This window comes from Colius striatus, chromosome 9 (assembly GCF_028858725.1).
Source record: "Colius striatus isolate bColStr4 chromosome 9, bColStr4.1.hap1, whole genome shotgun sequence".
NCBI classification, from domain to species: Eukaryota; Metazoa; Chordata; class Aves; order Coliiformes; family Coliidae; genus Colius; species Colius striatus.
The window spans coordinates 19,055,833-19,069,735 of NC_084767.1; the positions used below are offsets into that span (position 1 = coordinate 19,055,833).

The following is a 13,903-nucleotide window of genomic DNA, read 5'->3' on the forward strand; positions in this document are numbered from 1 at the left end:
AATGACAAAACAATAAAAATACAGAAAAAATGTTCTTAGCAATCAATTTCTTTACTCCTGGTGCTGCAGACTGGTTGGTAAGAATCATTACAATCTAGTTAAACTATTGTAAAACTTCCATGTCCTTCCTCCTCAAACATGTGCTTCACCTAAGAATTTCAGAAATAGAAATGTACCAAGTTCTTCTTCCTACACTGAATGTTTTACACGAAATGAAACTAAGATTTTCTACATTTACACACAGAGCTGGTAGGAAACTATTACATTTCCAGCACCACCTTAACAACCAGGTCACCCAGCCCAAGGTATCACTGTTATCGAAGGTGTAACTTTCCATCTCACTCTCGCAAAGGACCTGGTTGTGCACCAATAACAGCAGCTCCAAAATTCAAAGCCTATGAGTGTTTCAGACTGTGCCAGTACATCTGATGTTACAATCCACCTGTGGCTCTCCTTACCTTTCTGTTCTTTAGACAGCTGTTCGGCTTGGTCCCAAATTTCAGTGGCATAGAGGAAGTTGGATGTAACTTGGACATAGCTGGCTGCCATCTGATGGATCCTCTGGGGGATCGTCACCGAAGACCCACTCCCTGAAGGGTTGGCTGCCCCGGAAGAGTAATTTCCTGAATTCCCTGGAGACAGCTTTGGAGAGACTGGAGACGGCATCCCGACAGGCTTGCTGCATATCCAAAGGAAAATATTACATCCTCAAATGTGTCTGTGGGTGTGTAGATATATATATATGCACACGCTGTAAGATGCCCTCTAAGACCTCTCTCCCCACATCTCAAGAGAGCGAGATGCTAAAGCACTCCCACTTTACACATCAAGAAGTAAGGATTTGTCCTACAACAAATGAGATGCATGAGCCGGTAATAACTACTGAGGATCCTCCAACTCTTGTTTTAGCTTTGCAGCTAAAATCTATTAACCAAGCCTCACCATCTGCCAAGTCAACAAAATCTTAAATTGTTTAAATAAATTGCACCTTAAAGAATAATAATGAGAACATTCCAACTACATGGTAACTACGCTGCCATAATATCACACTTTCAAATAACAAAATACTAATCCTGAAATGCTCTCCTAAAGCTCAAATATTTGTGAAAGGCCATTGTTAGTTTTCAAGTAATGGAAGTAAATTGCTATCCTATGGACCAGACAACCTTGAAAGTACTTGTAACCATTTGGGCTTGCAGCATTAACAAAGCTCCTGTTTTGAGGGAAAAAGCATCAAATAAAGCAACAAAACTCACTGAGATAAGTCATGTTGTATTAGTGACACTGTGACCTTTTTTTTTTGCAACAAGGAACTCCCTGACAAAACTCTCTGCAGAGCACAATCAGAAGCACCAGTCTTCCAAACCTGCATCATAATATTCTGCAAACAACCAAATCAAAATCGACAGCCTTGAAGCAATCACTCCAACACTTTCAAACAACTGAGGCACACAGTTCATACAGAAGAATAGCTCTAAGTTGAGAAACATAGGTAACAACTTTTCCTACTTACCTTCCCATACCAGGTGATGGTGCTTGAGAATTATTATAGGAATTCTGTTTGGGGAAAAATAAACTGGTCAGCTGACCTATGTTTATACTTTGACTAGTTATACTTTCTCTGGTTATTTAATTGGTTAGCATTGACCAAATTAAGTTTTGTAGGTTTTTTTTTAAGCAGTAACCATCATTCTGAGTAATATCACAGACAATTCAAATTTAGGAAAATATCCTTTTTTTTTACTGCTAAAACACAAATCGAGGGGTTATTTTAACAACACAGAGAAGGCCACTAAATACATATACAATTGCAGTAGTCTTCTGTTTGAACCATGAGATCCCACCACTTCTTATGAGAACGTTTCGTTTTTTTCGTCCCATTAATAGGAAGAAATCCATTATTACTGGCATTGAGCAATTAAAGATATCTCAAAAAATCTGAGAGATCAGGCATGTGACAATTCCTTTCCTCTCAGTATCGATAGCTTCAAATTAAATACCCTCAAGTGTTCCCTTGAAAAATCTCTGTCTAGATTAAAGACTGAGTGACATTACAGAAGTATAAGTTTCTCTCTTCGGCAATATCTTAGAATCACAGAATCATAGGACGGTAGGGGTTGGAAGGGACCTTTAGAGATCATCTAGTCCAACCCCCCTGCAGAAACAGGGTCACCTAGATCAGGTCACATAGGAACATGTCCAGGCGGGTCTTGAAGACCTCCAAGGAAGGAGACTCCACATCCTCCCTGGGCAGCCTGTGCCAGGGCTCCCTCACCTGAACAGTGAAATAGTTTTTTCTTATATTTAAGTGGAAATTTTGTGTTCCAGCTTCATCCCATTACCCTTGTCCTGTTGCTAGCTACTATAGAAAAAAGGGATGTCCCAACCTCCTGACACCCACCCTTTAGATATTTATAAATGTTAATAAGATCTTGACTGAAATAAGTTATTTCTAAGGATGTGCTTCTTGATCTCCTTTCCCTAACAGCACTTTCAGATCAGTTGCACAGGAATTTAGGCAAATTCATGGAGAATGGTGGGAGGGTGGAAATAATTTAAAAAATATAAAACATCCCACTGCAAACCACAAAAATTCTGAAAGACCAATATGGTTTTGAATTAGAAGCTGGCTCTGGTGCAGGTAACACACTCCCAGATCCAAAATTCCCTTAAGCTTAAATGTGAAAGTGAGGTTTCATCTTGTTTTATCTGCAGCAAGAAAAATCATAGAATCGTAGAGTGGTAGGGTTGGAAGGGACCTTTAGAGATCACCCATTGCAATCTCCCTGCAGAAGCAGGTTCACCTAGATCAGGTCGCACAAAAACATGTCCGGGCAGGTTTTGAAAACCTCCAGAGAAGGAGCCTCCACACCCTCCCTGGGCAGCCTGTGCCAGGGCTCCCTCACCTGAACAGTGAAATAGTTTTTTCTTACATTTAAATGGGACTTTTTGTGTTCCAGCTTCATCCCATCATCCCTTGTCCTGTCACTAGATACAACAGAAAAAAGTGATGCCCTAACCTCCTGACATTCACCATTTAGATATTTTCTCCTTGAAGTTGACTAAACATATTGAAGATGACAAAAGCTAGATCAAATTACCAAGAGAGAGCAATGATCTTAGCACCAGTAGGTTATGGCAGCCATGCTGTTACTTTCCAGCTTTAAACTACTCAACTTTAACATACTTTTAAGGCTCTGTTCTGATTAGGGTATATTCCAAACTCAAATATAGCAGTTTGAAAATTTTATCGAGTGATGTAAAGCCTTAATTTGATTAGGTTTTAAAATTCTAAGAAAATACATGTGCAATTACCTTCAGATGTTCAGTCAGAGTTTTAGAGTATTTCAATGCACTTTCCTTTTTCAGTTTGAAAAGCCTTAGGTATAGTAGAGATTGACACCGAAGACTGACCAAAGACAGAGCAACAAAACATTTACAGTTAAAGTCAAGTTTATCACAACTCAATGAACTTAAAAAATCTAGCAACTACATTTTTAAAGTTTTCTCTGCCAACTCTGACAAGCCAGCTCTCAAGTCCTAACTCAACCAAGAAAATCCATCACCACCTTTAAATTATCAAGGAAATAAAACCAGCTCTGTGTGTCTTAAGCCACAACTATAATTTTTCAATGATCTTACCAATATACTTGGTTTCAAGCTCTGAGCTTAGGAGACAAAACTAACTTACTTCCTAAATAAGGGCTTAATTTCCTGGTGTCAGGACGTGCTGACTCTGATGCATCCTGCCACAGCCACCCCTTTCTTTCCCACCTGACACCAATTGGTCCTGGTCCTCTATACCTGTTGCAGCCATTTCACTAATCTAAGAAGCTGGTGACAATTCTTTACAGTCCCCTTAATATTTTAAAGGCTTGGCTCTCACAGTCAACATCCCCTCTGCCCTAGGTTACAGTAATCAGACACACAGCATTAATCTTTAGGTACAGCCAAATGGAGAGCTCAAACATTTGGTTTGGAGACACCTGAGAACTCTGTGTTAATACAGTACTTCATGTAAATAAAACATTTTAAATTAATCAGTGCACTGCATTAAGTTCAGAATACACATACCAAAGCACTGCCAGCCTTTTATCTGCAGCCGTTGCATCCGGGGCCAAGTAATTCTTCAGTTTCATAGTGTATCTACAAAGAAAGACATCAAGTAAAGAACAAAAGAGAGATTACAATATAATTTATCAATCACAACACACTGATGCTCTTACGCATTTCTAGTTTCAACCGTCTTCACCCTTTGAGGAATGTCTCAGACCCTTAACAAAATGCTGACTAGGCAGTAACTGGAGTAATTTTGCTTCCCACGTGTTACACATCACAGAGAGACTTCAAGAATGTTGGCAGAAAGCACCTCAGCCTTCGTGAAATCTCAGCAACTGGTATGAACTGGTAAGTGACTCAGTTTTATCAGAGAATTACAAGAAATCTCAAAAGTCAGTGGCAAAAACTTTGTAAGTCTAGAAGCTCTGATTTTCAGAACTTTCCCACCCACCTGACTTTTGTATATAGTTTGCAATGCTTACTTGATTAATTCCACAGTTTCTGAATACATAGGGAACGGGGACTTGGATTCCTGAGCATTTTTCTCCAATGCATTCCCACACTCGATGAATGACACTACAGCGTCTAGGTAGTACACAGCCTTCTCAAACCTGTCAGACTGAGGAGATTGGAAAAAACTTTTAAGGACAAAAAACAGAGAGGAAGAACAAGAAAGCTCTGATAGAGAGCTGTAGCAAAATGGGAAAAGCAGAAAACAAGCCTCAGCATAATGTGTAAATGTTGGGTAAGTACTGAAGATTTACTTACCAATGCATCTGCATTATGTTTTAACTTCTTTGCTTCTTGTAAATAGTGATCAGCTGAGTAAGTCCTACAAGAGAAGACACAAATTTATGGGCACAGCCTCACCCCATCCTTTCCTTTTATGACTGAAGTTTCTAAATGTTGCCCAATTTCATATTTTTTTCTAACTAAAGTTACAGGAACTGCACTATTATAAAACTGCTTAAAAAGTTGTTAAAATAGTTAACTAGCATGAGTAGCCACAGTATGCTAAACTTGTTGAAATTTTTTTGAAGTTAGTTCTCTAGTTTCAGATAATTCAAAACAGTACTTCAAGCAATTTGATAAGTACAAGCGATTTTGTTAAATTTATTGCATCTGGTAGTCAAGCAAATGAAACAATCACTAACAGAGGCAGGAGAAGGATAGAAGTACAGAAATTGAGGCCAAATTAATCCAGCTCCTCCAGGACTGGCATTACTGAGGGTGTGAAATATTAAAAAAAAATGATCTTAGAATGGCAGAATGGTAGGGGTTGAAAAGGACCTTTAGAGATCACCTATTCCAACTCCTCTGCAGAAGCAGGGTCACCTAGATCAGGTCGCACAGGAACATGTCCAAGAGGGTCTTGAAAACCTCCAAGGAAGGAGACTGCACAACCCCTCTGGGCAGCCTGTGCCAGGGCTCCCTCACCCTAACAGTGAAATAGTTTTTTCTTATATTTAAGTGGAAATTTTGTGTTCCAGCTTCATCCCATTACCCTTGTCCTGTTGCTAGCTACTATAGAAAAAAGGGATGTCCCAACCTCCTGACACCCACCCTTTAGGTATTTATAAATGTTAATAAGATCTCCTCTTCTCCAGACTAAACAGCCCCTGTTCCCGCAGCCTTTCCTTGTATGAAAGACGTTCCAGTCCCCTGATCATCTTGGTGGCCCTGTGCTGGACTCTCTCCAGAGGTTCTCTGTCCCTCTTGAGCTGAGGAGCCCAGAACTTGGACACAGGACACCAGATGAGGCCTCACCAGTGCAGAGTAGAGGGGGAGAAGAACCACCTTTGACCTGCTGGCCACACTCTTCTTGATGCATCCCAGGATGCCACTGGCTTTCTTGGCCATGAGGGCACATGATATACAAAATAAATCAAGATGCACTCAGGTGTCAATTGCTTTTGCTTAGGCACCCAAGACAAATAATGCTAAATGACTTTCACAACTAGATGAACAGAAGGTAATCACAGAAGCATAATTACAACAGATTAACATATGAGCCGATTAAAGTTTGAAATAAGTTCTTCCAATCCTCCTATCTTAGATGTCTAAGAATTAAAGGTATATCAAACAACATTTTTAACAGTCCACCTGCAGAAAATTGATGAAGTTACAAAGCACTAGATTATACACCTACAAAATTAGTTCCATCAGTTCTAAGCCTGAGAAATCCTAAAATGACTCAGTCATAACCATAAGGTTATCACATGCCACCATCCCAAAGCACAGCTGCTGTTCTTGGAGGGTCCTCTCACTATGTTTTCCCATCCTTCAATGCACTTTCAGATTTTTTATTTATTTTTTAACATTTCATCTTAATTTTTTCACCCCATTTCGTCTTGGAACAACTAAAAAATTCCCATAAACTATTTTGTCCTAAATGACTGATAGTGTAACTATAATAATCAAATTCACTTAACTTTTTTTTTTCTTTAAGGAATAGCTATGAGGAGGAAAACAATGCCCAGCTAGTTTGGCCACTTCCAAAGAGATCTTAACCAAGAAGTTACTTTTACATTTGGTATAAATAGAATTTTATCTGTAAAGTGAATTTAAAGAACAAAGATAAATACTTAAAGAGCAAGCATTGTGCTAAGATGTGAATTGGTACAAGTGAAACCTAAAGTCTGCACAAGACAGTAAAAATATTTGGTTCATTTTCTTTTCAAGATATGTGCTTTGACTCCGGGATTAAAGCCCAAACTCTCTCTTGTGGATCTGGAATTTAAAAAAAATCAAAGGCTCTTCTATCAACGACCACAGCTCCTGTCTCTAGAGCACAAGGGCTCTGTCGAGAAGAGGACAGGTAGTAGCAGTGTCCTGGCAAGGTGAAAAGGACCCACTAGCATTTAAAAACAGAGTGACCCTGAGCTATTTCAGTCTACTGTGTGGTCCTTTTATGCTCAGCAGGAATGTACAGGGCAGGCTACAGTTGCTCCTCAAGGACTGCACTGCCTGCCAAGTAAATGGCACAGAGAGAACACAAGCATGTTGCTGCAGGAACAAGGCACAGCTCTCCAGAGCATGAGCTTGTACTTCACATCTTTTGTGAAGACAAAAAGGACAACTCTCCTCCACGGGAAGCTGGCTACGCTCCGAGACTCGCAGCCCTGCAAAGGGAAAGGCATCTTTTGCTGTTCTTACCTATCATCAAAAACAAGTTTAGCTCTTCTTGACTTTGAACTTTCCGTAGACTGAGCAGAGGCAGGAGGGCAGTTCGATGAATTGTTCAAAATCTTTTCCTGAAAGGAAAATTGTTGTCAAATAATAAATTTAAAGAACAAATAAATCTTCTCTGCCTTCAACAAAAATATTTATTGTATAAATTTCTCCCATGACTTCACTCCTTCTATACAACAAGGTCAGTTTTGCAGCTGCTTTAGTTGTCATTCACCAGAGACAGTAACACAGCTTCCATAAGGCTTTCACCTAATGCTTGCACAGAGTATAATGATGCTCTTCACTCTAATACACCAGGAGATCCTCATTAGAGGAAAGAATGCAGCCAAGGCTTTCTAGACACACCCAGGTCTAGGAAATACTCCCTGAATCTCCTGTGTCACTGTTTCTGAGTCCTGTTTTTCCACTCTAACAAAGAGATTATGAATAATTTTATGATTTCTCACTTCAATCAACAATACACTCTACTGAATGTCTTTGCCTTGAAAAAAAAGTTAGTCATCATCACAAAACAATGTCCTTGCTCCTGTAAATTATACGCAGCCCAGCATGACACTTCAGGCTGAAGACTGGACACTACAAACATCCTGTGAGTTGTAGGAGAACCCAATTTTAGTATCTAAACTGTATGAAACAATTCCCCAGCTTCCTATGTGTTTTGTGCTCTCTTGATTTATCATGACCCCAGGCCATCTATACAGATGTGTATTTCATAACCTACACTTATCAGATTATTGCTAACCAGAAGGATCATGGAGTTGCAAGGTATCAGCTTGCCCAGCAATGTACTATCTACCCTTGTAATGTAGAAACAATACCAAGACACACAGTACAACGGAAGAAGAGTATATACTGTAAGAAAGGCATGACTAAGCTTATCTGAAAAAGGAAACGATAAGTACCTCACAGATCAACAACTGGCTTAGGGACATCTCTATGCTGATGAACAAAGAAAAGGCAAAGCCTCAGCCTGTAAGGGAAATTCAGTATCTACAGTTCCTGGGAGTATCTTACACAGCTACTGATACACCCAACACTGACAGGCTTCTAAAACCTCATGGTACTGGCATCTGAAGTAATACAGCAGGTCTCTCATTTCAGATATGCGTGAACTCCACCCTGATGACTAAGTTACTTTCTGCCACTGCTAATGTCTACTTGCTGCTTTACTCCTCAGCAAATCAATTCTCTTTCCTGAAGGTTTTTAGACGTTGCTTCTAAGCTTTCCAGAGACTCCAAATCCAACTACTGCAGCTTAGCAGTTGCTTAAACTACTGGAGTTTCCACAACCTGTCATGTCAGAGGCTTTGGGCCTTTGGTGCAGAGTGCCTGGAGATGGCTGTATGTGCTGAAATCACAAAGGTGAAATCCCTCCCAGTTAAACATGCTATGCTCAACAACTGGCTATACAGTAGAAACTGCTCATCACAGGTATGCAATAATATCCTCTCTGATGTCCTTACAGGCTAATTTCTGTCTAGCAATACACAATTTACATATGGATGAAAAAGCACATGAAAATTTAGGCACCTATGAGTAGAATTTTCCTCTAATATTTTAAAATTCTATCAGATCTAAATACCTTCCTAACTTGAATCTCTCAAAAACTATTGTCTGCAGTATCTCAATAATCATGTTTTCTCTACCCCAACCATGGAGAGCCCTGGGCATCTCCAAGCTGGAGTTAAAATAATCTTTCAGTGATCCTACAGTATCATGAAGTGACAGCTATAGCTTCACATCCTAGCACTGAACATGGCACAGGCTCCAGCTCTCCTTAGAAATCAGGACAAGATCTCCATCTGCTCCAATGAAACAAGAGTAACCTCAATGTTTCATTTACTCTTGTGTAAATGGCTTTCAAGTGATATTTCTAATTAACAAACTAAACAATAAACAAGGAGCAGCAGTATTCAGAAGACGACTAAACATATTTCGCTAATTAACATAAGAACTTGGTAGGAATGAGCGTTACTATTCCATGATCTTTGCCAAGTCATTTTCTAATTTGTAGACTTCCAAGGTACTTAAGCACAATGACATGAAACAATGCATATTTACAACCAATTACATTTTAACTTGAACTGCATTTTATTGTTCAGATCATACTGATGTCAAAGTGCAAAGCAAAAAACCAATCTTAAGGCATTTACAGAATAAGCCCTTTACCTTGGTCTCTTTAGCACTGCTAGAACCCTTCCCCTCCGTCTTCTTTTGTTTTGAAGATGAGCTACTTTTACTGCCACTGCTACTCTCCTTGCTAAGGTTGCTGCTGGACTTCAAGGATGAGGACTGACTGACCGTCCTCTTCCGGGACCCATGTTCTTGCTTGGAATCTTTCTGCAGGACTGGGGCAGCAGGAGACGGCAGTAAATCCTTCTCTTTAACAGCACTGGGCTTTGAAGATCTAGGCAAAATGAACAAATTCAGGTTTGGGGTTTTTCCTTAAAAACCAAAAGCAATCAACCAAAAATCACCCAACGTCACAAAACTTTTTTTCATGTAAGTTTTTTCTTTTAAAACAAGAATATTTATATTTAGATCTAGCAAATAGAGACAAGGAATGGATAATTTTCTCAGTGAGCAGGTTTCGATGAAGCCAGACTGAACTCGTTTTCACCATTTTATTTGTTCTGACCTGAGAAAAACAGTAGACAAGTTCTAACCATAAAACCACATCCCTACAACAGTTCTTAAGAAAAACATGCTAAACACTGACAACGTCAGAAATTAATGCCAGTGTTAGCGCCAGCCTGTCTGTTGCAGGCTAGTCAGCCTAACAGCTCAGAAAAAAGATGGTCCAGATAAGCATTCTGTGGGACCCAGGAAACTGGAAAACTTTCTCAGCACAATCTTTAACTACACGTGCCCCTTGGCTGCTGAGGGCTACTGTTGGCTACTCCTGGCTTCCCATAATAATTATTTCTACATGTTATTTTAATAAAATCATATAGTTTTATTTAATTAAATCTCCTGCAGGTAACTACACTGGTATCAAGCAAATATCATGACGAAGAGGTAAAAAGAGTATAATCAAACTAGAAAGGTTTGTTCTACATCTATTTCCTAACAAATATTAAGAGACTTAAATTCAGAATGGGCAAACATGATTTCCAGCATTTGATGTGCTGCAGCTTCTCACATATTTGTAATTTGGCAATTGCTCACTACACAGAACAATTTTTTGTGACATAATTATACTTGTTTTCAGTTGCCTGACTTGAAATAACAGAGTTTTAAAAGGCAGTGGAAAAAACATACTTACTCCTTCCTGTGGTTAACACTGACCAAATAATAAATCGAACAAGAGCATAAAAGCTATTACCAAATGCATGGAAAGTTACAGAAATAACACACAAGTAAGAGCATTAAACAATGTTGGGTTAATTTGAAATGCAGCTTTTGTGATATCAAAAATTAGATGTACAGGTAACTTTTAAAACAAAATCAAAGCTTATCGTATATTATGAGAAAAAAACAGGAAGTATATATTCCATAAAACATCAACCCTTCACATGAAGGGTTACCTTACTTCTAGTAAGCAAAACAATTGTCCTTGGCCAATGTTTTTGGTTATGGAAATGAATTTCCACCAATTACTAACAGAAATTCTGTAGCAAATCTGTCTGAAGAATAAGAAACAAAGAAATTTTACCCATGGATTAACAATGAGAAAACACTTGGGAAAACACTGGCACTCCTCTTCAATTACCCTGAGCCTCCAATGTTGAAAACATAGCCAAGATACTCACTCCCTACTGCTAGAAGTCTTGTGTCCTGATGGAGCTTTTTCTTCCAGTTTCGTTTTCTTGCTTTCACTGGCTCTGTTTTCATCCTCATTCTGAATAAAGCAAACAAGAAATACATCCAGGAAGACGTTCACATTTACAGCTTCACTGAGAGTGACAGCGTTTCACATCACTAGACTTAATTTAGCAGATATTTTGCACAATACAGACCACAAAAACATGCCTTACAGCATCTATTCCACAATAAATATTTGACCAGACTCCAATACTGGAACACAATGAAAACCGAAGGCTGGTTTCTAAATTGCCTGCATAAAAGAAGTTTCAGCTAAGTTGTACATTTTATCAGAAACATTTTATCAACAAGAAATACCGGAAAAATGTCAAAAGCTTCAGGAAGAGATCAGGAGATAGATTTTATGTTGTCGAGCCTAAGAGAGGTGTCTTATGAATGTCAGAAAAAGGTAAAAGTCTTGCAGTCTATTAAAGTAAGCTCAGAGATGTTGAAGACTATGTTTTTACATAAATCTAATCCTAAAGTCAAAGGGCCTTGCAGGTAGATTTCTAGGCTGTCTTCAGCAAAAGCTGGAGTATCAATGCAGGGAACAAAAGGGAAAACAGGGCCTCAGAGAGTAAGCCTTAGAATCATAGAATGACAGGGGTTGGAAAGGACCTCTAGAGATCATCTAGTCCAACCCCCCTGCTAAAGCAGGTTCTGATAACATAACCCAGATTCAAACCCAAAAGGTTTCATTTTTGTTACATTGATGATGCAATCCCCTTATGCTCAAGAAAACACCTGAGCAGATCAGGTGTAGAAATCAAGTGGTGACAGTTGCATACAGACCACCCACAAACTTAAATCAGGCAGGGGAAGGGGTGAGTCTTTCTTTAGCTGCTTCAAACAGGCCTGCATCAGAGTAATCTGAGGATTCAAAATAATTACCAATCAGACTATTTACTGGGATAAAATCTAAATTTAACTGATCTTACCAAAGGTTTTTGGTTTAGATATAAGAGCACAGATATTTAATGCCGTAACCCCAAACACATACTGAAAGGCATAACCAGTCAAAGAACCAGAAGTCAGTATATTCAAAGCCACTGGAGTCTGTGACTGCATTCCCAGGAACATTACGAATCATACAGTAATACTTCCAAAAAACGTAATTCATCACTGTGCCAGTCAGAGTTCCCATTTTACAAAAAAAGCTCATACTTTCTTACTTCATTTCCTTATCCAGAGAAAATAGGAAGAGAAACCTCTGCAGCCTCCCAGACAACACTAATTTCAGTAAATGACCAAGTTTACTTAGGTTTCTCAGTAGGAAAACTGGTTCAACTGAAATTATCTGCCTCCTCTGGAGAGTCAAATTACTCTGAATAATATAATTATTTGATTCCACATGTCAACAAAGTCTTACAACCACTGCCAAATTCCTCTTAAAATGAAATTTTCAGGATGAAATCCAGAATGGCACAGCAATTTTTGGATCCCCAAATCGGGGCTTCACAGTCCTAACTTCATGGAAACCAGAAAGTTATTAAATCTCACTGAATCACTGAGTCCATCTAACAGTCATAGGTTTGCTTCTGCTCTTTGTACAGACTGTGTATGTTCTGAGGTTTCTAAAAGCAATTTAAAATTACACCACCAATTCCCCCTCCAAGGTATTGCTCTGTTCAGCTTCTTCATTGATTCCTGTCCATTTTACTGCCCTCAGACAGTCCTGCTTTTTATTTGTGGTTGAAAAGATCAGTGTGTTCTCCACAAAACAGCTAACTACAGTCACCTCCTGAATTGCTCAGAGTCACCACACTGAGGTATGAACTGGTCTGCTGGGCTACACACTTGACACCAGTAACAATCCACTAAGGGGATAACAGATAAAAATCAATTTTTACAAAATCATCACCTGTTTATGTTTCCTTTTGCCTTTTGTAGAGCTTTTGTCAGATGGCTGCTTCTGGGATTCCCTTGCATGCTTCTCTGGCATGCTCTTCTTTTCCACTTTGGGTGCATCAGCATCCTTGTAAGGCTTCCCTGGTATTCTTGATAAGAGGCTCAGGTCAATCTTCACAATAAGTGGGTACCTTTCATCAGGATCACTGAGTGGTGAAAGAAGCTCTTTCTCTTCCATAGGAGAGAACATTCTTTGCCGAAAAAAGCTGTCATCCTCCTCCATGGAAGATTTAACAGGAGTCCTATTGCTCTCAGAGTATTTGGGTGTTTGTGATGAAGGAGGCAGGCTCTCATTTTCATCTGAATCAGAGGATGAGGTATCTGTTTCTATGAATTCCCTGGATTTCTGGGCAGATTTGCTCGAAGCCTTGTATTTCTTTTTCTCTGTTGTAGGCCGAGGGGAAGATTTGGGCTCTTTCTTTATATTGGGTTTTCTGGAGCCTTTTGTGGCTGCCTTGTGCCTGTTTGAAGGTATATTTGTTGCCATGTCTACTGGGGTTTCACTTTCTATTTTAAGACCTCCTCTAGGCTCTTCAACAGATGTCTTTTCTGCTTTCTTGGGCTGCTTTTTACCTACAGTCCTCCTTTGTGTTGAGCTGTCACTCTGGGCAGGTGATTTCTGCCTGCCGCGACTGCTCTCTGAGCCCTTTTGGGTGGGTTTGGAATCTCGCCCTGGAGTAGATGAAATGGAATCCTTGGATCCACTTTGATCAGTGTACCCACTCCCTGTCCCCTGTTCCCGTCCCTCTTTTTTGTAGCCTTGGGAGGATGGGATATTGCTGTCCACAGAAGAAGCTGGTGACACTTTATGTGAATTAACTTTGTTCAACCAGTTATCCAGTTGCCACTTGTTTGTTGGTGGTGGCTCAGGCTAAAAACAAATAAAAAACAAGTGTCAGATAAAATATTTCACATTTCATCCATCTTTTCCATGGGACAC

At 39.5% G+C, this 13,903-nt stretch overlaps 1 protein-coding gene across 2 annotated transcripts in view; it reads right to left on the bottom strand.

The window, feature by feature from the left end:
* The window catches only part of AFF4 (ALF transcription elongation factor 4), a 54,160-nt gene that overhangs the window by 5,320 nt on the left and 34,937 nt on the right, over positions 1–13,903 (bottom strand). For both annotated transcript variants that reach the window (XM_062003079.1, XM_062003081.1), the window contains 10 exons: positions 12,917–13,834; positions 11,004–11,092; positions 9,421–9,658; positions 7,216–7,313; positions 4,828–4,891; positions 4,542–4,678; positions 4,075–4,146; positions 3,316–3,409; positions 1,514–1,557; positions 459–679 (listed from right to left, as the gene is read on the bottom strand). In XM_062003079.1, coding sequence (XP_061859063.1) covers positions 459–679; positions 1,514–1,557; positions 3,316–3,409; positions 4,075–4,146; positions 4,542–4,678; positions 4,828–4,891; positions 7,216–7,313; positions 9,421–9,658; positions 11,004–11,092; positions 12,917–13,834 — 1,975 coding nt within the window. The remainder of the gene's footprint in view (positions 1–458; positions 680–1,513; positions 1,558–3,315; positions 3,410–4,074; positions 4,147–4,541; positions 4,679–4,827; positions 4,892–7,215; positions 7,314–9,420; positions 9,659–11,003; positions 11,093–12,916; positions 13,835–13,903) is intronic.